Below are 23,795 nucleotides of genomic sequence, written 5' to 3' on the forward strand. Positions count from 1 at the left end.
GGAAGGGGACTAATATACTGGCAGAGATATTTGCTACAGCTGTTCGGGAGGATTTAAACTAGTAAGTTGGGGAGGTGGGACCCAGGGAAATAGTGAGGAAAGAGATCAATCTGAGACTGAGTTGGGAAAAGGAGCGAGTCAACCAGTCTGAGCAGGCAGGAACAAAGCAGAGAACAAGGTCGGACTGAACAGGGAAGGCAGATGAACTCAGGGCATAGTTAGGAACATGGGACTGGGATATAATAGCAATTACAGAGACATGGGATGAGCAGGGCTGCCAGTTTAATGTTCTAAGATACAAATGCTATAGGAAGTGGGGGGAGGGGTGGGGGGTGGGGGAAGGGCCAGAGAGGAGGGGAGTAGCGTTTTTGATAAGAGATAGCATTATGGCTGTATTTAGGCAGGATATTCCTGGGAACACATCCAGGGAAGTGATTTGGGTAAAACTGAGAAATAGGATAGGGTTGATCACCTTATTGGGATTGTATTATAGACATCCCAATAGTCAGCGCGAATTGAGAAACAAATTTGTAAGGAGATTTCAGTTATGTGTAAGAATAATAGGGTAGTTATGGTAAGTGATTTTTAACTTTCCAAACATAGACTGGGACTGCCATAGTGTTAAGGGTTCAGATGGAGAAGAATTTGTTAAGTGTGCACAAGTAAATTTTCTGATTCAGTATGTGGATGTACCTACTAGAGAAGGTGCAAAACTTGGGAAATAAGGCAGGGCAGGTGACTGAGGGGGAGCACTTGAGGGCCAGCGACCGTACTTCTATTAGTTTTAAAATTGTGATGGAAAAGGATGGACAGAATCTAAAAGTTGAAGTTCTAATTTGGAGAAAGGCTAATTTCAATGGTATTAGGCAAGAACTTATAAAAGTTGATTGGGGGCAGGTGTTTCGGGTAAAGGATGGCTGGAAAATGGAAAGTCTTCAAAAATGAGATAACCAGAGTCCAGAGGCAGTATATTTCTGTTAAGGTGAAAGGAAAGGCTGATAGGTATAGAGAATGCTGGATGACTAGAGACATTCAGATTTTGATTAAGAAAATGTAGGAAGCATATGTCAGATATAGACAGCAGAGATCGAGTGAATCCTTATAAAAGTATAGACAATAGGAGCATACTTAAGAGGGCAAAAAGGGAACATGAGATAGCTTTGGCAAATAGGGTTTAGGAGAATCCAAAGGGATTTTATAAATATATTAAAGACAGGAGAGAATACAGCCCCTCAAAGATCAGCAAGGCAGCCTTTCTGTGGAACCACAGAGATGGGGGAGATACTACACAAGTATTTTGCATCAGTATTCATTGTGGAGAAGGACATGGAAGATATGGAGTGTGGGAAAATTGGTGGTGACATCTTGAAAAATGTCAATATTACAGAGGAGGAGGTGCTGGATATCTTAAAATGGATCAAATTGGATAAATCCCTAGGACCTGATCAGGTGTACTGGAGAACTCTGTGGGAAGCCAGGGAAGTGATTGCTGGGCCCCTTGCTGCGATATTTGTATCATTGATAATCACAGATGAGGTGCCTCAAGACAGAAGGTTGGGTAACATAGTACCACTCTTTAAGAAAGGTGGTAAAGACAAGCCAGGGAACTATAGACCGGTAAGCCTAACATTGGTGGTGGACAAATTGTTGGAGGGAATCCTGAGGGACAGGATTGACACGCATTTGTAAAGATGAGGATTGATTAGGGATAGTCAGCATGGCTTTGTGCATGGGAAATCATGTCTCACAAGCTTGATTGAGTTTGTGAAGAAGCAACACAGAAGATTGATGAGGGCAGAGCGGTGGACATGAAGGGTAGGTCTTGCCTTACAAGTCTTATTGAATTCTTCGAGGAGGTGACCAAGCATGTGGATGAGGGTAGAGCAGTGGATGTAGTGTACATGGATTTTAGTAAGGCATTTGATAAGGTTCCCCATGGTAGGCTTATGCGGAAAGTCAGGAGGCATGGGATAGAGGGAAATTTGGCCAATTGGATAGAAAACTGGCTAACCGGTAGAAATCAGAGAGTGGTGGTAGATGGTAAATATTCAGCATGGAGTCCAGTTACAAGTGGAGTTCCGCAGGGATCAGTTCTGGGTCCTCTGCTGTTTGTAATTTTTATTAATGACTTAGAGGAGGGAGTCGAAGGGTGGGTCAGTAAATTTGCAGATGATACAAAGATAGGTGGAGTTGTGGACAGTGAGGAGGGCTGTTGTCGGCTGCAGAGGGACTTAGATAGGATGCAGAGCTGGGCTGAGGAGTGGCAGATGGAGTTCAACCCTGCCAAGTGTGAGGTTGTCCATTTTGGAAGAACAAATAAGAATGCGGAATACAGGGTTAATGGTAGGGTTCTTGGTCAGGTGGAGGAACAGAGGGATCTTGGGGTCTATGTACATAGATCTTTGAAGGTTGCCACTCAGGTGGATAGAGTTTGTAAGAAGGCCTATGGAGTATTATCGTTCATTAGCAGAGGGATTGAATTCAAGAGTCGTGAGGTGATGTTGCAGCTGTACAGGACTTTGGTTAGGCCACATTTGGAGTACTGTGTGCAGTTCTGGTCGCCTCACTTTAGGAAAGATGTGGAAGCTTTGGAGAGGGTGCAGAGAAGATTTACCAGGATGTTGCCTGGAATGGAGAGTAGGTCGTACGAGGATAGGTTGAGAGTTCTCGGCCTTTTCTCGTTGGAACGGCGAAGGATGAGGGGTGACTTGATAGAGGTTTATAAGATGATCAGCGGAATAGATAGAGTAGACAGTCAGAAACTTTTTCCCCGGGTACAACAGAGTGTTACAAGGGGACATAAATTTAAGGTGAAGGGTGGAAGGTATAGGGGAGATGTCAGGGGTGGGTTCTTTACCCAGAGAGTGGTGGGGGCATGGAATGCGCTGCCCGAGGGAGTGGTAGAGTCAGATTCATTGGCGACCTTTAAGCGGCATTTGGATAGGTACATGGATGGGTGCTTAATCTAGGATAGAAGTTCGGCACAACATCGTGGGCCGAAGGGCCTGTTCTGTGCTGTATTGTTCTATGTTCTATGTTCTATGTTCTATATGGATTAGTGGTGCTGGAAGAGCACAGCAGTTCAGGCAGCATCCAAGTAGCAGTGAAATCGACGTTTCAGGCAAAAGCCCTTCATCAGGACTTCAGTAAGGTTTTCAACTAGGTTTCTCATGATAGATTGGTTAGCAAGGCTAGATTTCATGGAATACAGGGAGATCGAACCATTGGATACAGAACTGGCTCTAAGGTAGAAGACAGAGGGTGGTGGTGGAGGGTTGCTTTTCAGACTGGAGGCCAGTGATCAGTGGTGTGTCACAAAGATTGGTGCTGATTCTACTGTTTTTCGTCATTTATATAAATTATTTGGATGTGACCATAGGAGCTATAGATAGTGAGTTTACAGATGACACCAAAATTGGATGTATAGTGGACAATTGAAGAAGCTTATGTCTGAGTACACAGGAACTTGATCAGATGGGACAATGGGCTGAGGAGTGGCAGATTGAGTTTAAATCAGATAAATGCGAGGTGCTGCATTTTGGAAAAGCAAATCAGAGCAGGACTTATACACTTAATGGTAAGGTCTGGGGACTGTTGCTGAACAAAAAGACCTTGAAAGTAGAGTCACAGGTAGATAGAATAGTAAAGAAGTTGTTTGGTATGCTTTCCTTTATTGTACAAACCATTGAGTGCATATGAGTTGGAAGGACATGTTGCAGCTGCACATGACATTGGTTAGGCTATGTTTGAAATATTGTGTGCAATTCTGGTCTCCCTCCTATTGGAAGGATATTGTGAAATTTGAAAGGATTCAGAAAAGATTTACAAGGATGTTGCAAGGGTTGGAGGATTGGAGCTACAGGGTGAGGCTGAATAGGCTGGGGCTATTTTCCCTGGAGCATCAGAGGCTGAGGGGTGACATTATAGAGGTTTATAAAATTATGAGGGGCATGGATAGGGTAAATAGACAAGGTATTTTCCCTGGGGTAGGGGAGTCTATATTTGGAGGGCATAGGTTTAGGGTGAGAGGGGAATTATTTAAAAGGGACCTAAGGGGCAACATTTTCGCGCACAGGGTGGTGCATGTATGGAATGAGCTCCCAGAGGAAGTGGTGGAGGCTGGTACAATTACAACACTTAAAAGGTTTCTGGTTGGGTACATGAATAGGAAGGGTTTGGAGGGATATGCACCAAGTGCTGGGAAATTGACTAGGTTAGGTTATGATATCTGGTTATTACATCTCTATGACTCTGTGATAGTACTTACAACCATGAAATGACCGTCAAAAAAGCCCACCTGGTTCACCTGGGTGCATTATCATACTAGATAACATTATTGAACTTCGCACTTGGGGTGAATTATGTCTTACTGAACTTATACAGGACCTTGGTGAGACCACACATCGAGCATTGTCTGCAGTTTTCGTCTACCTACCTAAGCAGGGATATAATTGCCATAGAGAGAGTGAAGCAAAGGTTCACTAATACCAGGGGCTGGCAGGATTGTCCTGTGAGTAGGAATATGTTCAAATGGACCAGCATTCACCAGAGCTTAGAAGGATAAAGGGATAAAGATTGGAACATAAAATTCCAATGGGGCTGAATAATCTAAATGCAGATAGAATGCTTTCCCTGTTTAAGAAGTCCAGATCCAGAGGACACAGTCTCAGGATATAGGGTAGAGCATTTAGGACTTAAATAAGAAAACAAAGTGTTGTGAATGTATGGAATTTTCTACCATAGAAGGCAATGAAGATCAAATAACTAAATATATTCAAGAAATAGACAGATGCATTTTAGATTTTAAAGGCATCAAAGTGTATGGGGAGAAAGCAGAATATGGCTTTGAGATTGAGGATCAGCCATTATCATATTGAATGGGTGGAGCATACTCATCAATTATAATAGACAGCAGGAACTGGGAACCCTCACAGAAGAGTGGATTCCAGGAATGCCCAGAGAATATCCAACAGGTGCTTTTGAATGTGTTCAAAATATTATGAAATGAATCATCCCAAATGAAAAAGCAATATTTTAAAAATATCATGGCGTAAAAAGGCTTTGAAGAAGTTTGTGATGCTGATCAGACAGATTAATTATACTGGTTACGAGACACTTCAGCCCAGTCATGATTATTTGCAGACTCATTCAATTGTACTATATTGGACAGTGGGGATGCACATACACAATGTGTGGAGTGGATGGGCTAAAATGTGACCTGAATTCTTTAAATGATAAGGGCACGATAATTGGGTGGCACAGTGGCTCAGTGGTTAGGACTGCTGCCTCACTGCACCAGAGACCTGGGCTCAATTCCAGCCTCGGCCGACTGTCTGGGTGGAGTTTGCATATTCTCCCTGTGTTGGTTTCCTCCTGGTCCTCCGGTTTCCTCCTACAGTCCAAAGATGTGCAGTTTAGGTGAAATGGCTGTGCTTATTTGTCCATATTGTTCAGGGGGATGTGCAGATTAAGTGCATTAGTCAGGGGCAAATATTAGGGGAATGGGTCTGGATGGGTTACACTTTGGAGGGTTGGTGTGGGCTCGTTGGGCTGAAGGGTCTGTTTCCACACTGTAAGGATTCTGTGAGAAGCAAGATAAAGGAATTTGAGGCTCTAACTACTTTAGGTTTGGTGATAACAACATGCAGAAGTCACTAAACATTTGGTGATTCTCTGTAATTTGGGCAAACCACTTTATCAGCACAGATGTATTGACAACCGAAATAGTTTATTATTGAGCAGAGCCTCTATGGAGAAAGCAAATGAAACTTGGTGTGGAACACAACAAGGCAATTGTTTATTAGGAAGCTAGCTGATTTACAGTTTATACATCTGGATGTTATTGTATCCCTTTAACAAGACCAGAAATCAAAACATTTAGCAGGGGTTATTGGCACCAGCCTACAGCAGTGTAAGGGGAAAAGAGGTGAATTATCTTAAAAATAAAACTTCTCACATGTTTGTTCAGGACCGCCTCACCTACCCAAACTTTGTATGTCATGAGACCTGACCATGCATTGACCTGATCTTGCACCCATGCAGGGCAATTTCTGTGATTTCAACACCAACCTTCATCCCCTGAATTAAATTGTTTCTTTTGCTTAGAAGAGGCATTGGCATTCCTGCTGCTATTTTACCCTCCCATCCAGGTCCGGGTATATCAAGCTTAATCTGCTGCAAATCTTCTCCCCTTTAACAAATCTGTGGGAGCTGTCCCGATAGTTGCATGAGGAGTAGTCCGATAATAAAATAGGAATGGAACAGCTTGGTATCGAGTAAAGCTGTCGGCTGTTACTTTAAGCATGCCTTCAACATTTGGATTGCTCTTTCTGCCAGATCATTGGATGATGGATAGTATGGAGCTGTCCGAACATGCCTAATACTATTCAATTTTCGCAAATACTCAAATTCCCTGTTGGTAGATTACATCCCATTGTCCATATCCAATACTTCTGGGAGCCTGTGTATTGCAAACGATGCTCGTAGCTTTCCATTTGTCATCCCTCAGCTTACTGAATGAACTCAATACATGCCCAACCACTTTGAATTGGCATCCACAATGACTGAGAATATTGAGCCCGTGAAAGGACCAGCATAGCTGATGTGTAACTGACTCCAGCGTTTACCCAGTATTCCCAAGAATGTAGGGAGCTGCTGATGGTACTTTATGTCCTTGTTGGCACTCTAGGCACTACTTCACCAAATGCCAAACAGCCATATCAGCATTCAATCTTAGCCACCAGACATAACTTCTTGTCAGCATTTTTGTTTTGGAAACCCAAGGATAATCCTGGTGGAGTTCAGCAAGTATATGGTACCTCCCCATAGTAATATGCTGTCCTTGAACGCGCTGGGTCCAGGAAGGTTTTACTTCTGGTCATGATGGCCCTTTTGTGACTCCACCATCACTAGTTGTTTTAGTTGTACCAGGACGGGATCTTTTTTGTCAATAGTTGGATGTTGTCAGCAGTGACCAGAAGGGTATCCAGAAAGTTTAAAACTAAAACGGACCTTTCCAGGAGAGGTACTACTGGGGATGTATCTGCAAGTGGAAAATAGCTCAAGGAATCCTCATTTGACACTTGGTCTCCTGGACAGTGCTCTAATTTGTAACTGTATGCACTAAAAATAAGGGCCCACCACTGAATTCGACCAGAAGCTATGGGTGATACGACCTTGTCTTCTTTAAGTAACCCCAGAACAGTTTGTGGTCCAATACTATGACAAATTGATGTCCATAAAGTTATTGGTGGAACTTTCTCACATCAGGACCATCAAACCTTCCTTCTCTATCTGGACGCATTTGTGTTTGGCATCAGCCAAAGTCCATGAAGCTCACCCTATTGAGCATTCCACTCAGTTGGGCCATCAGTGAGCCAACAGTGCCCCGATTCTATATGGGAAGGCATTGCATGTCAGCACCACCTCTCGAACATCTCTGGGACATATGCATGAAGCAATCCCACCACCCCATGGCTGAACACTTTAACCTCCTCTCCCATTCCGCCAATGACATGCAGGTGCTTGGTCTCCTCCACTGCCAAACCCTAAACACCTGACGACTGGAGGAAGAACGTCTAATCTTCCACCTTGGGACCCTCCAAACATTCAGGATCAATGTGGATTTCACCAAGTTCCTCATTTCCTCTCCCCACACCCTATCCCAGATTTAAACTTCCAACTCGGCACTGCCCTTATGACCTGTCCTACCTGTCCATCTTCCTTCCCACCCATCTGCTACACCCTCCTTTCCAACCTATCACCATTACCCCCATCTTCATCTATCTATCACAGTCTCAGCTACCGTGCCCCCAGCCTCACCCCTCCTCATTTATCTCTCAGCCCCCGGCTCACAAGCCTCATTCTTGATGAAGGACTCATGCCCGAAACATTAATTCTCCTGCTCCTCGGATGCTGCCTGACCCGCTGTGCTTTTCCAGTGCCACACTCTAGAATCTTGTAAAAGATTCTGTAACCACTGATATAGCTGTGCTGGTATTGAACTCCATAAGAACCTGGTATTCATTTAACCAGACATTTATTTTGATTGGTTCTGATTTGGATGCTGCTAAGCAGTTTAGCTGTTCTGAGCCACTTTCCAAGGTGTGCATTTTCCTGGATATTGGCCACATGAGCTCCCTTACTCAGGTCAGGCCTTATAGGACTTCCTTGGTATCTTGAGCCTACATACCCAGCAGCAACTACAATGACTTGCCTACACAGATTCTTTAGAACATTTTAGCCAATGCTCGGCTTTGTTTTGGGGTTTTGCTGTGGTCTGACCTAGATTCTCTGTGCTCAGAATATGCCCCGTGTGAGGCTCTGCATTTCCTTGCACTCAAGTAGTAATCCCCACTCAGTCAGAGAGGTGAGGGTGACACTTCCAATGGGATGCCCTGCATCTCACATGCTCCACTTCCCGCATTTTCTAGAGACAAAGTCAGTCATAGTGCCTGTTGTAAGTCCACTTGGGCTCCAGCTAGTGGATGCTTTTGCCTGGTTACATCATTATGCCCTCATACCAAGTGATCTCTCAGCATCTCATTCAGGGTTAACCTAAAATGACATGCTCGCTGTCTAAACTTAATCAAAAATCACGATAGGGATTCCCCTGGTTCTCGAACTGATGAATAAAACTAATAGTGTTTCAGAAGTAGAGGAGACTTGGGGTTGTAGCATTCCTTAACTAAATCTTTCAACTCTTGAAAGGTTTCAGTATCTGGTGCTTCAGAGAAAATTAGGCTCCTAATAACCAAAAATGCTACAGGTCCGCAATCACTCAGAAGGATTTCTCGTTGCTTTTCATCTATGCTACAGTCATTTGCCCAGAAAAAAAAATAATTTTTCTACATCCTAGGCTCAGTCTTCAATGGCAGGATCGAAAAGTGAAGCTTCCCAAATAAAGGCATGACATCAGGATTGTTTCCACCAACTCAAAGATGACTGGTGCGGGCCAATTTTCTTCAGGCATCTACTGTTTTCTCTTGCCACCACTGAAATAACTGCGCAGAGGCTGATATCCCATCATTAATTCACCCTTTATTTAACCCTTAAGTGCACCATACATGGCCTATGACCAGCCAGCTTAGAGCCAGATCAGAGAATAGGAATCTCCTGTTTACATCTGTACGACACGGCTCCCCGGTTGGTCCAGTTAACAACTTCAACCAAGGATCTCATAGTCAATAAGATCCACCTGGTCCTTATTCTAATCACTACAATAATATTAGATGTTAAATATAATAAGCCTACGATGACCTTGGATCAACTGTCTTCTTTGAAAAGTGTTAATCACATCCTCATAAATTTGGCCAGATCTTTAGAGAAAAATAATTTTGTATCAAGAGAAGGAACTGACAGTTTGAGAAGTTTCAAGATTAGAGTGGTGCTGGAAAAACACAGGTCAGGCAGCGTCTGAGGAGTAGGAAAATCAATATTTCAGGCAGGAACCCTTCATCAGGAATGAGGCTGGGAGCCTCCGGGGTGGAGAGATAACCCCCGAGGCTCCCAGCCTCATTCCTGATGAAGGGCTCCTGCCCGAAAAGTCGATTTGTCTGCTCCTCAGATGCTGTCTGACCTGCTGTGCTTTTCCAGCACCACTCTAATCTTGATTCTGATCTCCAGCACCTGCAGTCCTCACTTTCGCTGAGCCAATTTGAGAAGTTTGTTTGGACAGTTAAACTTGTTGCGCATTCAGACTAGATCCATCGCTGGTTATCACAATTAAGTACAATGATGTGACATGCTGCTGTTGAAGAAATGTTGAGAACAAATAAAACATTAAATAAATTTAATTCAGAAAAGTTCACACTCAAGTTTTTAGCCTTGGGTGACCCAGAGACTTGAAGCCAGTCACTTGTCCGACTGCTGCTCCTGCTAAACTTCTAGATAGTAACTTGAGTGAAGATTAGTGGGTAGTCAGAGGATTAGGAAACCTTTAAAAACCAGAAGAGGCCAACTAAATAAGTAAGAAGAATGGAGAAGATAATATATAAGTAACACAAAAACAACTTCTTTTAGGTATCTATTGGTTGACAGGTAGAGAGTTTTGGTAATGGATTATTTTTCAGGATAGCAGCCAGGAACTAGAGGAGTTCCACATGGGTCAGTTGGGACCACAGCCACTCACTGTATTATATTAATAACCTGGATGAGGAAACTGAGGACATTATTGCTAAGTTTGCAGATGACACAAAGATAGGTAGTGCAACAGGTAATATTGAGGAAGTAGGGATGCTGAAGAAAGACTCGGACAGGCTTAGAAAGTGGCCAAAGAAGTAGCAGATGGAACACTATGTGGGAAAGTGTGATGTTATGCAATTTGGTAGTAGATTGCAATGTTAGCATTCATTTCGAGAGGACTAGAATACAAGAGCAGGGATGTAATGCTGGGTCTGCATAAGACTTTGGACAGACCATATTTGGAATATTATGAGCAGTACCTAAGGAAGAAAACACTGGTCTTGGAGGGAATCCATGGATGAAGGGCTTATTATATGAGAAGTGCTTGAGGACCCTGGGTCTATACTTGACGGAGTTTGGAAGGATTAGGGGAGAGCTGATTGAAACTTACAGAATACTGAGAAGCCTAGTTTCCACTAGCAGGAGAGACTAGGGCCTGGGGCACAACTTCAGAGTGAATCACTTTAGAACTGATATGAGGAGGAATTTCTTCAACTAGAATTGAATCTGTGGAACTTATTGCTGCAGAAGGCTGTGCAGGTCAAGTTATTGAATATCTTTAAGACAGAGATAGGTAGATTCTTGATTAGTAAGGGGATCAAAAGGTTATAGAGAGAAGGCAGGAGAATAGGGTTGAGAAACACATCAACCAGCGAGCAGACTCTGTGTGCTACATGGTCTAATTCTGCTCCTATATCTTATGATCTTATGAGTAGAGCATGGTTTATCATGTTTTGTCTGTGGGCCTGGGAGGCCAAGTAAACAAAAAGGAGTAATTAACAGTACCTTAACTGCTGAAACTTCGGTGCCAGTATAAACAATAGAATAGCTATACTGCAGAAAATGTCATTCAATTCAGCTATGTTGAAAACTACATTGAGGTTGATAGTTACTATTGCACAACACATTCCTGTTGAAAGGTTGTACCAGAATGGCATTTCTGGATGTTGTTCCTACTCCTTGGGGGAAATGGTAGCATAGTGATAATGTCACTGGATGAGTAATACTGTGTCCCAGATAAATGCTGTGGGATGTGGATTCAATATCATCACAGCAATGAATCCTGGAATTGAAAACTGGTATCTTGATGACAATGAAATAATCATCAATTGTTGAAAAAAACTAGTTTATTCATGCCACTTAAAATGAAGGGATAAAGATAAAATTGTGCAACTCTGCTGTTTGCACAGCAAGATTTTATGTGAAGCAATAGCAATTATGAGGAAATTGGTGATCTTCCTCTCTTAGAAGTTAAACATTTCGAGGTTTGCACCCGGGGGCAGGCCGAGGGAGAGTTGGAGGAAGATAGGGAGAGAGAAAGAGAGAGAGAGAGAGAGAGAAAGAGGAAAATGTTGCAATAGAAACAAACAGAAAGACTGTTTCTGCACTACACATATTGAAAATCTATTGGTGGATCTTCACTAAACCTGAGGGCACACTGAATATGTCAGTAACTAAAAAGATGAGATTGCAATGCCTTCTGAAATATCATCCCGCTTAAACTCCATTCATTCACAGTGGGTTGTAATTAAAGGAGCGCCTAGTCACTTCTGAATCGTGAAGAAGAATGTTGGCAGAGTATGAGACAGGTTACTTAATGTCAATTGAAACTAAATAATTAAAATGATTTATAATAGAACAAGGACTACCAGAGGGAATGAAATCCTTGTATCTTGATTGTTTTGTAAAGCTGGAGTTTTTGAGCATGTAGGTTACAGTTAACAAAAGCTAACAGATCCTGAGATTTTTTAAATGCATCGTTCACTTATACAATGAGAGTGTAAAAGATAGATTGTAAATTTCATTCATTTTGTTCTGTGAAACAAATAAGTTTCCAGAGTTCTACTTCCGCAAAAGGCCTTGATTTCTTCTGGTATTCAATTCCACAAATTCTGTCTGTTACCTAAGAAGCCATGTGTGTGGGTAAACATGGATGCTTCAGCAGGCTATTCCTCTACATGGGGAACATCTAATCCTGAAATCAGAGGAGGTCCACACAGTGTGGCTATCACATGTCACTCAACCTCAAACAGCAATCATTATCAGGATATTGGGATAGTGGGCTCCAGCAACCTTGACCACTTGCTCATCCTGATTTTAATCATTTTTCCCTGTTGGCTGGCTGAGCCTTCAGTTGTCTGGGTCCTAAGCTCTGGAAATCCCTCCTTAAACCTTTACACCTCATTCACCACCTTTAAGATAATCCCTTTAACCAAGCTTCTGGGGTCACTCTTATGTGGCTCAGCATTAGATTTTGTCTAGTAAATGACCTGTGTCGTGTATTTGTTTTACTGTGTTCAAGGCACCACATAAATGCATGTTGTTGTGGTCATGTATCGGATAAACCTTTATTTCTCTTCTGTGGCCCCAATGATTGAATTTGGGATGTTCCTGTAATGCCACTGTAACTTCATCAATTCTTCCTCTAAGCTGTGTGACATGGAGCCGCACCAAGGACCTGTGCACGGTGATTGGCATTCAGGTTTCGGACATTGCAGCTACGCTTGGACCTTGGAAGTCTGTGGAGTAGAAAAAGATCATTCAAGGGAATGTTGATCTCCCTATTCAGCTTTGTCCTTACAACTGGTTATTGGGAGGGAAACCTCAGTTGGAGAGATGGTGACGTCACTGGAGTAATCATCTAGGACCTCATGTTAATGCTTTGGGGACATGGATACAAATCCCACAAAAACAGCGAATGGAACTAAAATTTAGTTTAATAAAATCTGGAATTGAAAGCAAGTCTCAGTGATGGTGACCATGATAATGACTGTCATTTGTTCTAAAAACTCATCTTTTCCTTCCTTTATGGAAGGAAACCTGCTGACTTTACCTGATCTGGCCTACATGTGACTCTAGCCTCTCAGCAAATGCTTGACTCCTAACTGCCCTGTGAAACGGGCAAGTAAGCCATTCAGTTCAAGGGCAATTAGAAACGGGCAACAAATGCTGCCCTTGCTCTTGACACTCATATCCCTTGAAAGAGCAAAAGGCAAAGGAAGACACAGAATAGAATTTGTTAATGGAATTTCCGACCGCGCTCAACATGAGATAGGGGTGGGGGTAGTGACTGCTTTGGAAATGTAATCCCTCACCTCACTCACGAAACCAGATATAACTGCATGATGATCAAAATTTTTCATCTTGCTGAACCTGAAACTAACCCACTTTACGTAACATTTCTGCACTCTTTTCTCAACACACTGCTCGCCTGACCACTTGGGAATAGTGAAAGTCAGTTCAAAATTACATGGTGCAGCTGTTTTGAGCTCTAAGAAATCTCAAGATAAGGCAAGTGTCAGTGAGTAACAGGATCTGGTACACAGCTGGCATTCTTCACTGAGTACTATGTTATTTCAAGTGCAAGAGGACAGGTTGAAGGAGAGCTCTCTCTTCATGTTAATGCTGACATAGAGCTGAATGACCATCCTGGTAATCACCAACACAGAAGGGCAGGTCTGGCTGAGGATTCACACCCGAGTCAGCTAGAAATTCACATTTTGCTCTGTTGAGCTCCTGAAAAAGCAATCTGTCCAAATTCGTGGCTTTGACCAACAGTTACAGCCACAGATTAATGCCCATCTATCCCTTTGATAAAATAACACACTGCTACATATGTGGGGTACACAACATTTCATAACATTTAGGGGAGATATAAGTGAAGGCCTTTTAAGATAATTATAAGACTTGAAAGACAGTTAGTGAAAAACTGTTCCTTCTGGTGTGGGTGGGTGTGTTTTGAGCAGTGGGGAGGTGGTGGGAGTTGTGTTAGACAAATCAAGAGGTTACAACAGCAGGGCAGAATCTTAAAAGTCAAGCTGGGCTGATCAGGGCTTGATATCAGGGAAGACGTCTTACATAAGGGTGTAGTGGGAATTTGAACATATCTCTTCTGCTTGAAGCCAATTGTCAGTTGAAAATTTGGAAGCTGAGATTGAGAGATTTTTGTTAGACAATAGTATTAAGAAGTCAAAGTGGATAGATGGCATTCAGATGCGGGTAAGACATTATCTCATTAAATGGCAGAATAGGCCTCAGGGGCTGAATAACGTAACATAGATACTTTTGGTTTATGTCTGTAAAGGACTTAAACTTATAAGTTGTGTGTTTTTTAGCTATTCTCAATGGAACTAATAGTAAACTGTATCTTGTTGCTACATTTAAGAAGCCAGAATTTCCAACAAGATGGCCAATAGCAGGAAGCTCCTTTGAAACATTTCCATTCCAATTAATTTCCAGTACAATTTTTTAAAACTTCAACACTAAAATTAGAAGTTATATTATCTTTAGTCACATTTTGCAAATTTCTTCTTGACAGCCTTTCAACTTCCATCTTTCAGTAACTGCAAAATTGTCCAAAACACTACCCTAAGTATCCTGCTCCATTTCTCATCCACAAACTTGGCCAAAGATCTTAACTGGATCTTTTATACCCAAAGCTGTCTGATTTATTATTTTCATTTACTTACAATTCTCCTGTACCTGTGGTCCATTTGATCTCTGGAGTCTTCTTTTGTCTTCTGCTTACATGTTGTGCATGTTTATCCTCTGACTTCGGACTCTTGTGAGTCTCACCACTTTGCCACTCTTCCATTTGCTCAAAATTTGTGGAAACCTTGTTAGCTGTGCCATCAGAAAACCCTTCAACTTATACATCCACCTCCCATCTCCTTAAACACCTTTAAAAACATTCTTTAAGCAGGCTAGATGCAAGATGGATGTTTCTCTTTACCTGCAAAATCTAGATCCGGGGGAGAGAGTCTCAGGATAAGGGCTTACATTAAATACAGAGATGTGGAGGAATTTCTTCACTTGGAGAATAGTGAATCTTTAGTTTTCTCCAGCTCACAGGGCTGTGGAGGTTCAGTCATTGAGTATGTTCCAGACAGCGATAGCTTGATATTAAAAGTATCAAGGTATGTGGGATAATGCAGGAAATTGCTTTGAGGTGTCAGATCAGCCATGATCTACTTGAATAATGGAGCAGGCTCCTTACTCCTATGTTCCAATGTACACTTCAACCGAGTCTTTGGTCATTTCCCCTCTTGAGGAATCCCTTTGATGTACCTTGATACTCTTGTTACATTAAACTTGCCATAATCCATTTACATAATTGGTGGCATCGTCTGGCCAGGTTGAGTCTTGGTTCTGATTTTCTGAGCTCCTAGCGTTCAGTGTCCCTCCACCGTTTTTGCCCCTTTGACCTGTCACAGGTTCAAACCCAGGCTCCCGAGGTAATTATAATACTTGCACATTATAGAGAACATGAGCATTGCTGAAAAGTATACATTTTGTCAAAGCTCTTACCTTGTACTCACCAAGACAGTTGCAGGAAATACCAACACAGAATGGGAAAATGCATGATTTTTACAATGTGGGAAGAGAGTGCACAGTTCCCCTTTTAATTGTAATCTTGCAAATTGCCCTGATGAGAGCAAGACAAAAAGCTTCAACAAAGTGTCCTTTTTTTAAGTGATGCTCAATATCAGTAAAAGAAAAATATTACAAAGCAACAGGAACAGGAGAAAGGAAGGTGTACTTACAGGGGGTCCAGGAGGTCCCGGTTTTCCAACAGGTCCTTGTCTACCTCGCCTTCCCTAAAGAGGAAGAAATAGCAGCAAAGTGAAATACTACTGCATTCCAGCCTAGCCTCTATTGTAAACATGACGTATTGTTTCTAACCATATAGTGCAGGTCATCACCACTTCTAAGTGCAGCAGAGAAGAAACAATAATTTAGAAAGGTGAAATAATAGTTAGGAAATTCCAAGGGATTTTTCTCCCAAGCCTTTAGTGGGCTAGATATTGCTGAGTCCCAGATTAATGTTCTGGGGACATGGGGTACAAATCCCACCACAACAGATGGTGAAATTTGAATTCAATAAAGAATCTGGAATTAAAAGCTGATCTGGTGGTGACTATTGTCAAATGTCATACAAACCCTAATGTTTCAGTAATATCGTTTTAAAAAGGAAATCTGCCATCCTACCCCTGCCTGGCCTACATGTGACTCCAGATCCACAATGATGGATTTGATTCTTAACTGCCATGTGAAATAGTTGAGCAAGGGCAACTAGGATGCCCATCTCCCATGAAAGAGAAAACCATAAAAAAACCCCTACATGACCTCAGTCCCTCCATAATTCCTTACACTACACAGATCATTGAAGCTGGATCACTGGTCCTGGATGCGTGCACCTTCCCAATTTTCAACACTCCAACAATGGAAATTCTATGCCTTTCACTGTCAAGCTCCTATGCTTTGAATTTCCCTTCCTAATCCACCCTGTCTGTCTCCTTCACTCTCCTCCATTAAGATGTTCTGAAAAGACTGGTCCCCATTCTTGATGTCTCATATTGTCAACCAGTGTCAACTTTGGTTTGGAAGTTGCTCCTGTGAAGAACTTTGGCATGTTTCTGCTGTGTTAAATGGTGCTACATATATGCATGTTTCTGCTGCTGATATTTGCCTCTTCAGTGACCCAGCCCTAACTGAATGTCATCAATAGAGAAAAGACTGACATTGAGCCTGCAGATAAGAAATACCTGCGATTGCTTTCAATTCAGGGTCTACTTTCAAACATCCTTGTGTATGTCAGGAAACTGCAATTTTGGCAGCGCAACACTCTGTTCAAAGCAAGGAATAGAGCAAGTAATTACATGGCAGTCAGCCTTGTGTTAACTTTTGGCATATACCTAGAAATCAATAATTGCTGATAAACTAATAGTTAGCCAAAATGACATCAGTTAATTAAGAAGAGCTAGTTGAGAATTTGGAAGAATTAAGTTCACGCCTGATAAATTTAACAATGTTTTGAGCCAGGCAGTGACTAAAGGAAATTTTGTGAATTACATTACAAAGGTTTTAATAAGGTGCCACATAGAACAACATGTTTGTTCTTGAAGTTAAATAGATTGTGGACACAGGGATAGGTCTGGTGACAGGGAAGAAGCAAATGGATTTTATTTTGGATGAGGAGGGTGCTGTACATTTTATCTTTGGGCTCTTACAGCAATGAAGTGGCCAGACCCAATCTGAGGCACAGGCACACAACTGGCAATTTGTATGTGCAATTCTGGTGCCCAAATGCAGCCACTAAGAGTCCTGATGGTACCATATTGAGAAGGCTGGCAGGGGGCCTGTCCAGCACAGGGTAATACGTTACACTTGGCAGATATTCATCAAGCAGCAGATTCCGATTTATCTTTGCTAACTCCTGTTCTTCCTGGCCTTTTCAATATTAATTTAAATCTGAACGGTTTTGATTAATAATTGTCATGACCCCTGAGTGAGAACTAAGAGTGTGTGTGGTGGGGTTTGGGGAGGTGGGGTACTATTGCTTGGGTAAGTGGCTATCAGAGTGGTAGACTTTTGTTATAATTCAATCAGAACTGTTTCTGAGCTCGGGACACTAACATTTCAGTTTTGATTGTGATTCCACTCACACTTTGGAAAACTCTGGCGTATGGGCTACAAACGTACTCAAGGAGCGTTGCTGGAATTAAATTGTGTTTGACCAACTCCACTTAAAGTCTGCCAAACCTCTTCAAGGGATCCTTGTAATTGGGCAAAAATGGCAGAAAGGGATCACTCATAGACACCTGAAATACAGGTTGGTTGTTCAATCTGGGTTGTCCATAGGACAAAGGAGATCCTGTTCCTTTCAGGTGTTGGTGGGGAGAGAGGGACTGAATGCCCTACTGACAATCTGTCGCCCTTTTAGAAACCCACCCACTACTTCCCAATAAGAAGAGGTCATGGAAAAGGTCTAAGCCAGGAAGTTAGTTTTCAAAGACAAGTGCAGTAAAACATTCAGTGACAATTGCTAAGTTCATCAAGGTAAAAATCTTACCTCCCACATCAGATACTTTCTGCTCATGCCTCCACCCACTCCAGCTGCACCAGTTCCAATGCTTTCTTCTGATCCATCCTTCACTCATACTATCACTGCACGTTCTATACTCCAACTCCTTCTCTTCTGTCTTGCAAGCTCTGCCCCTCCTCCTCCCATCAACATCGCAATCTTTATTTCCTTACACTTTACATCCGACACACACTTCTTTGCTAGCTATACAATCACGGCAGGCAACTTCTAAAATCAACTGACCAAGCTGACATCCTTCTTTCTTATAGGAAAAGGATACACACAAATATTGCGGCGAAGGTGTGACCAGGGGAAAATATGATGGCCATTTTGGGGAGAGAGCATACCAACTACTTGGTTAGTCAGTAGGATCTCCAAGGGGTGAACCTATAGTTGCCAGTGTGCAAGGGTAGAGGGATGGGATGCCACAGGTGACTGTTCTTGTTGGGCGTGAAGTTGCATGACAACTGTGACAACTGTGTTGCAGGGGCTTCATATGTTGAGGAGGGATCAGATTACTGAAGATGCCTGCCAATAGGCTTGAGAGCACACAGGAAAACGATATCATCAGATTTATTGAGGTAACTGGTTCAGGAATGCATCAGCATGGAGACCATTCTGGCAACATGGAATTTGTGGGCAGTCCCAAGAACAGAATAACAGCACCCATTGATGGTCCAAAGCTGGCGTCTTGAAGCTCAGTGGAATTCTAGCTTAATGTGTTTGGTTTGACGGAAGGTCACAGACCTGAAAGGTTAACTATATAATTTAACAGTGTCCTTTCAGTTCAAAGTGGAGTCACTCTGACATCTCACTGTGGAAGAATGGGTTTCAGAAGGTTGGGCATTCTTTATTTATAAATTGCTATGCTGTCTACCATCAACATTATTCCTTTACATGATGTGGTACCACTGGCAAGAACTGCACATTTTGCCTATCCCTGACACTCCTTGCAAGTGGCTTGCAAGACCATTTTTAGAGGGCAGTTAAGAGTCAACCACATTACTGTGGGTCTAGAGTCACGTGGAGTTATATGAGTAAAATGGCAGATTTCCTTCCCTAAAGGATGTTAGTGAACTAGATGACAATTATTATAGCTGGGGACAAGACTAGCTTTCATTGCCAGATTTCTTGATTTACCCTAAAATCCTGCCAGCTGTCCAGGTAGGATTTGAAGCCATATTCCCAGAGCATTGGTCTAACCTCTGAGTTACAAGTGAAATCACAGAATATCACTTAAGTGTTATAGCACAGAAAATGATTATTCGCCACATTGTGCCTCTACCAGCTCTTACCTAATATCATTACCTAGTGCTAATCTCCTGCCTTTTCCCATAACTTTGTACACTATTCTTATCAAAATAATCATCCAATGCTCACCTGAGTGTCTCATTTGAAACTATCACCGTATTCCCTGGCAGTGCATTCCTTACCCTCACCACTTGCTGTGTGAAAAGCTTTTTTCTCACATCAGCCTTTTTTTTGGCAGATCACTGAGTCTATACCCTTTCAGGAACAGAAGTTCTCCCTGCCTACTTTATCCAGCCCACTTATGGTTTTGGAAGCCTCTATTCAATCTGCTCTCAGACTTCTTCTCTCCAGGAAAAACAGTCGCAATTTCTTCAATCTATCCTCTTAACTGAAATTCCTTATTCCTGGAACCATTTTTGTTAATTGCTTCTGCACTCTCTCCAATGCATTCTCATCGCTCCAATATGTGGTACTGACTAAGTATATACAATACCTCCAGCTGAGGTATAATAAGTGTCTTTCGCAATTGTTAGATTAGAAATTACCAATATGCAACCATATCTGGCTTCCGACAACATGAAGTTGCCTCTAAAGCACTGTTTAACAATTAGACACTGATGAAGACTGATCAAGTAATATTTCATTCAGTTAATTCAAAGACAGAGAACCACAGACCTAATTCCCTCTTATCCCAACTCTCTATACTTTTATTAGACTCTAGTTAATCTGGTTAGTGACAATCCTCTATCCATAAGTTCCCTTGCTGAGCTGGAAGGTTCATTTCCAGACGTTTCATTACCCTACTAGGTAACATCTTCAGTGGGCCTCAGGCGAAGCACTGCTGATAATTCCTGCTTTCTATTTATATGACATCACCAACCAAAAGAAACCCAAACAAATAAATAGGAATCAGGAATTATCAGCAGTGCTTCGAAAGAGGCCCACTGAAGATGTTATCTAGTAGGGTGACAAAACAGCTAGAAATGAACCTTTCAGCTCAGCGAGCAAACCTACATACAGAACCGTAACCTGAGCTACAAATCTTCTCAAAACTCACTAATCCATAAGTTCATAAATTGATAAGATACATGAGCAGAATTAGGCCACTCAACCCATTGAGTCTGCTCTGCCATTCAATCACGGTTGATATGCTCCTCCCTCCCATTTTCCTGCCTTTTCTCCATATCCCTTCAACCCATTAACAATTTAAAAATCTGTCTAACTCCTCCTTAAATTTACTCACTGTTCCAGCATCCCCTGCTCTTGGGGTAGTGAATTCCACAGATTCACAACCCTTTGGCAGAAGTAATTTTTCCTCAACTCTTTTAAATTTGCTACCCCTTATCCTAAGACTATGATCTCTCATCCTAGAATGCCCCACAAGACGAAGCATCTGCTCCACGTCTATTTTATAATCTTGATCATCTTTTACCATCTTGAATACCTCAATTTGATCTCCCCTCATTCTTCTAAATTCCAGTATAGGCCTTAACTGTTCAATCTCTCTTCTTACAAAAAATCACTCATCTCGTCAATCAATCTGGTGAAGCTCCTCTGAACTGCCTCCAATGCCACTATATCTTTCCTCAAATAAGGCGATCAAAACTGTGCACAATACCCCGGGTACAGTTTCACCCACATTTTGTATAGTTGCAATGACACACCCTTGCCTTTACATTCTATCTCTTTAGCTATAAAAGCCATATTCATGTTAACATGCTACCCCAACACCATGAGCTCTAGTCTTATTAAATAACCTATGTGTGACCATACTAGTCAAAATATACTACAGCCACTACTTTCCCTTTATTGATTCTGTTTGTACCTCCACAAAGAATTCTGGTGTGTTTGTCAGGCATGACTTTCCCTTCTTGAAGCCATGCTGGGTTTGCTTGATCATACAATGTATTTCTAAGTGTTCTTCAACTATATCCATTATTGTGGTCTTTGACATTTTTCCAGTAACAGCTACTACGTATAGTTACCATGATTTGGTCACCTTCCCTTTTTAAATAAAGGTGTTACATGTGGCAGTTTTCCAATCCTCTTGGATGCATGAAGTCTAGGGATTTCTGGAAGATTGACTTCGGAGCAGCGAGAGGCGGGAGTTGGGAGGAGGTGACGTTGGTGTGAGGTGATTGTCGGGAAGGCCAGTAAGTATATTTAAACTTCTTACCTTCAGGCCAGCGAGGGAGGAGCGAGCAAAGGACTTCTAGGAAGGGTAAGTAGAACAGTTTATATTTGCGTGGTTGCGTTCCTCCTGTTCCTCCTGCAGAATGTGGGAAGTAAGGGTCACCGCTAGTGTTCCTGCTGACTACATCTGTGGGAAGTGCACCCAACACCAGCTCCTCAAAAACCGCGTTAGGGAACTGGAGCTGGAGTTGGATGAACTTCGGATCATTCGAGAGGCAGAGGGGGTTATTGACAGGACTTACAGAGTGGTAGTCACTCCTCAGATAAAAAAAAGACAGATGGGTGACAGTTAGGGGACAGAAAGGGAACCAGCAGGCAGTGCAGGGATCCCCTGTGGCCATTGCCCTCAACAATAAGTATACCGTTTTTGACACTGTTGGGGGGGATGACTTACCAGGGGAAAGCAGTGAGGCAGCTGCTGCTCAGAAGGGAAGGGGGAAGAGGAGCAGAACAGTAGTCATTGGGGACTCAATAGTTAGGGGGACAGATAGGAGGTTCTGTGGGGACGAGAGAGACTCATGGTTGGTGCATTGCCTTCCAGGTGCTAGGGTCCGTGATGTCTCTTATCGTATTTTTGGGATCCTTGGGGGGAGGGGGAGCATCCCCAAGTCGTGGTCCACATTGGCACCAACTACATAGGTCGGAAGAGAGATGGGGGCTTGAGGCAGAAATTCAGGGAGCTAGGATGGAAGCTTAGAGCTAGGACAAACAGAGTTGTTTTCTCTGGTTTGCTGCCCATGCCACGTGCTAGTGAGGTGAGGAAGGGAGAGAAAGGAGTTGAACACATGGTTACAGGGATGGTGCAGGAGGGAGGGTTTTGGGTTTTGGATAATTGGAGCTCTTTCAGGGGTAGGTGGGACCTCTGCAAGCAGGATGATCTTCATCTAAACCAGAGGGGTACCAATATCCTTGGTGGCAAGTTCACTAAAGCTATTAAGGTGGATTTAAGCTAATACAGCAAGGAGATGGGAACCAAAATTGTAGGACAGGTACAGAAGAGGATGAGAGTAGGGAGTTCCAAAATCAAGAATCTGACACTGCAAGCAAGAACCTGGTTTGAAGTGTGTCTACTTCAACGCGAGGAGCATCCGAAATAAAGTGGGTGAACTGGCAGCGTAGGTTGGTACTTGGGACTTCGATGTTGTGGCCATTACAGAGACATGGATAGAGCAGGGACAGGAATGGCTGTTGCAGGTTCCGGGATTCAGATGTTTCAGTAAGAACAGAGAAGATGGTAAAAGAGGGGGAGGTGTGGCATTGTTGATTAGGGACAATATTACAGTTGTAGAAAGGATGTTTGGGGACTCGTTAACTGAGGTAGTATGGGCTGAGGTTAGAAACAGGTAAGGAGAAGTCACCATGCTGGGAGTTTTCTATAGGCCTCCAAATAGTCCCAGAGATGTAGAGGAAAGGATAGCAAAGATGATTCTCGATAGGAGTGAGAGAGACAGGGTAGTTGTCATGGGGGACTTCAACTATCCAAATATTGACTGGGAATACTACAGTACGAGTACTATAGATGGGTCAGTTTTTGTCCAGTGTGTGCAGGAGGGCTTCCTGACACAGTATGTAGACAGGCCAACAAGGGGCGAAGCCACTTTAGATTTAGTACTGAGTAACGAGCCTGGCCAGGTGTTAGATTTGGAAGTAGGTGAGCACTTTGGAGACAGTGATCACAATTCTGACAGGTTTACTTTAGTGATGGAAAGGGATAGGTGTACCCCAACGAGCAAGAGTTACAGCTGGGGGAAGGGAAATTACAATGCAATTAGGAAAGATTTAGGAAGCATAGAATGGGGAAGGAAACTGCAGGGGATGAGCACATTAAAAATGTGGAGCTTATTCAAGGAAAAGCTCCTGTGTGTCCTAGATACGTATGTACCTGTCAGGCAGGGAGGAAGATATAGAACGAGTGAGCCGTGATTTACTAAGGAAGTGGAATCCCTGGTCAAGAGGAAGAAGAAGGCTTATGTTAGGACAAAATGTGAAAACTCAGTTAGAGCGTTTGAGGGTTACAAGGAAGTCAGGAAAGACCTAAAAAGAGAGCTCAGAAGAGCCAGGAAGAGACATGAGAAGTTGTTGGTGCATAGGATCAGGGTTAGCCCTAAGGCTTTCCATAGGTATGTCAGGAATAAAAGAATGATGTGAGTTAATTTAGGGCCAATCAAGGATAATAGTTGTGTGTGGAGTCAGAGGAGATAGGGGAAGCACTAAATAAATATATTTTGACAGTGTTCACTATAGAAAATTAAAATGTTGGCGAGGAAGATACAGAGATACTTGTATCTAGACTAGAAGAGGTTGC

At 42.6% G+C, this 23,795-nt stretch overlaps 1 protein-coding gene across 5 annotated transcripts in view; it reads right to left on the reverse strand.

The window, feature by feature from the left end:
* Nucleotides 1-23,795, reverse strand: part of LOC140463703 (uncharacterized) — a 438,200-nt gene that overhangs the window by 189,244 nt on the left and 225,161 nt on the right. For all 5 annotated transcript variants that reach the window (XM_072558071.1, XM_072558067.1, XM_072558062.1 and 2 more), the window contains one exon: nucleotides 15,726-15,779. In XM_072558071.1, coding sequence (XP_072414172.1) covers nucleotides 15,726-15,779 — 54 coding nt within the window. The remainder of the gene's footprint in view (nucleotides 1-15,725; nucleotides 15,780-23,795) is intronic.

Source organism: Chiloscyllium punctatum, chromosome 3 (genome assembly GCF_047496795.1).
Source record: "Chiloscyllium punctatum isolate Juve2018m chromosome 3, sChiPun1.3, whole genome shotgun sequence".
NCBI lineage: Eukaryota > Metazoa > Chordata > Chondrichthyes > Orectolobiformes > Hemiscylliidae > Chiloscyllium > Chiloscyllium punctatum.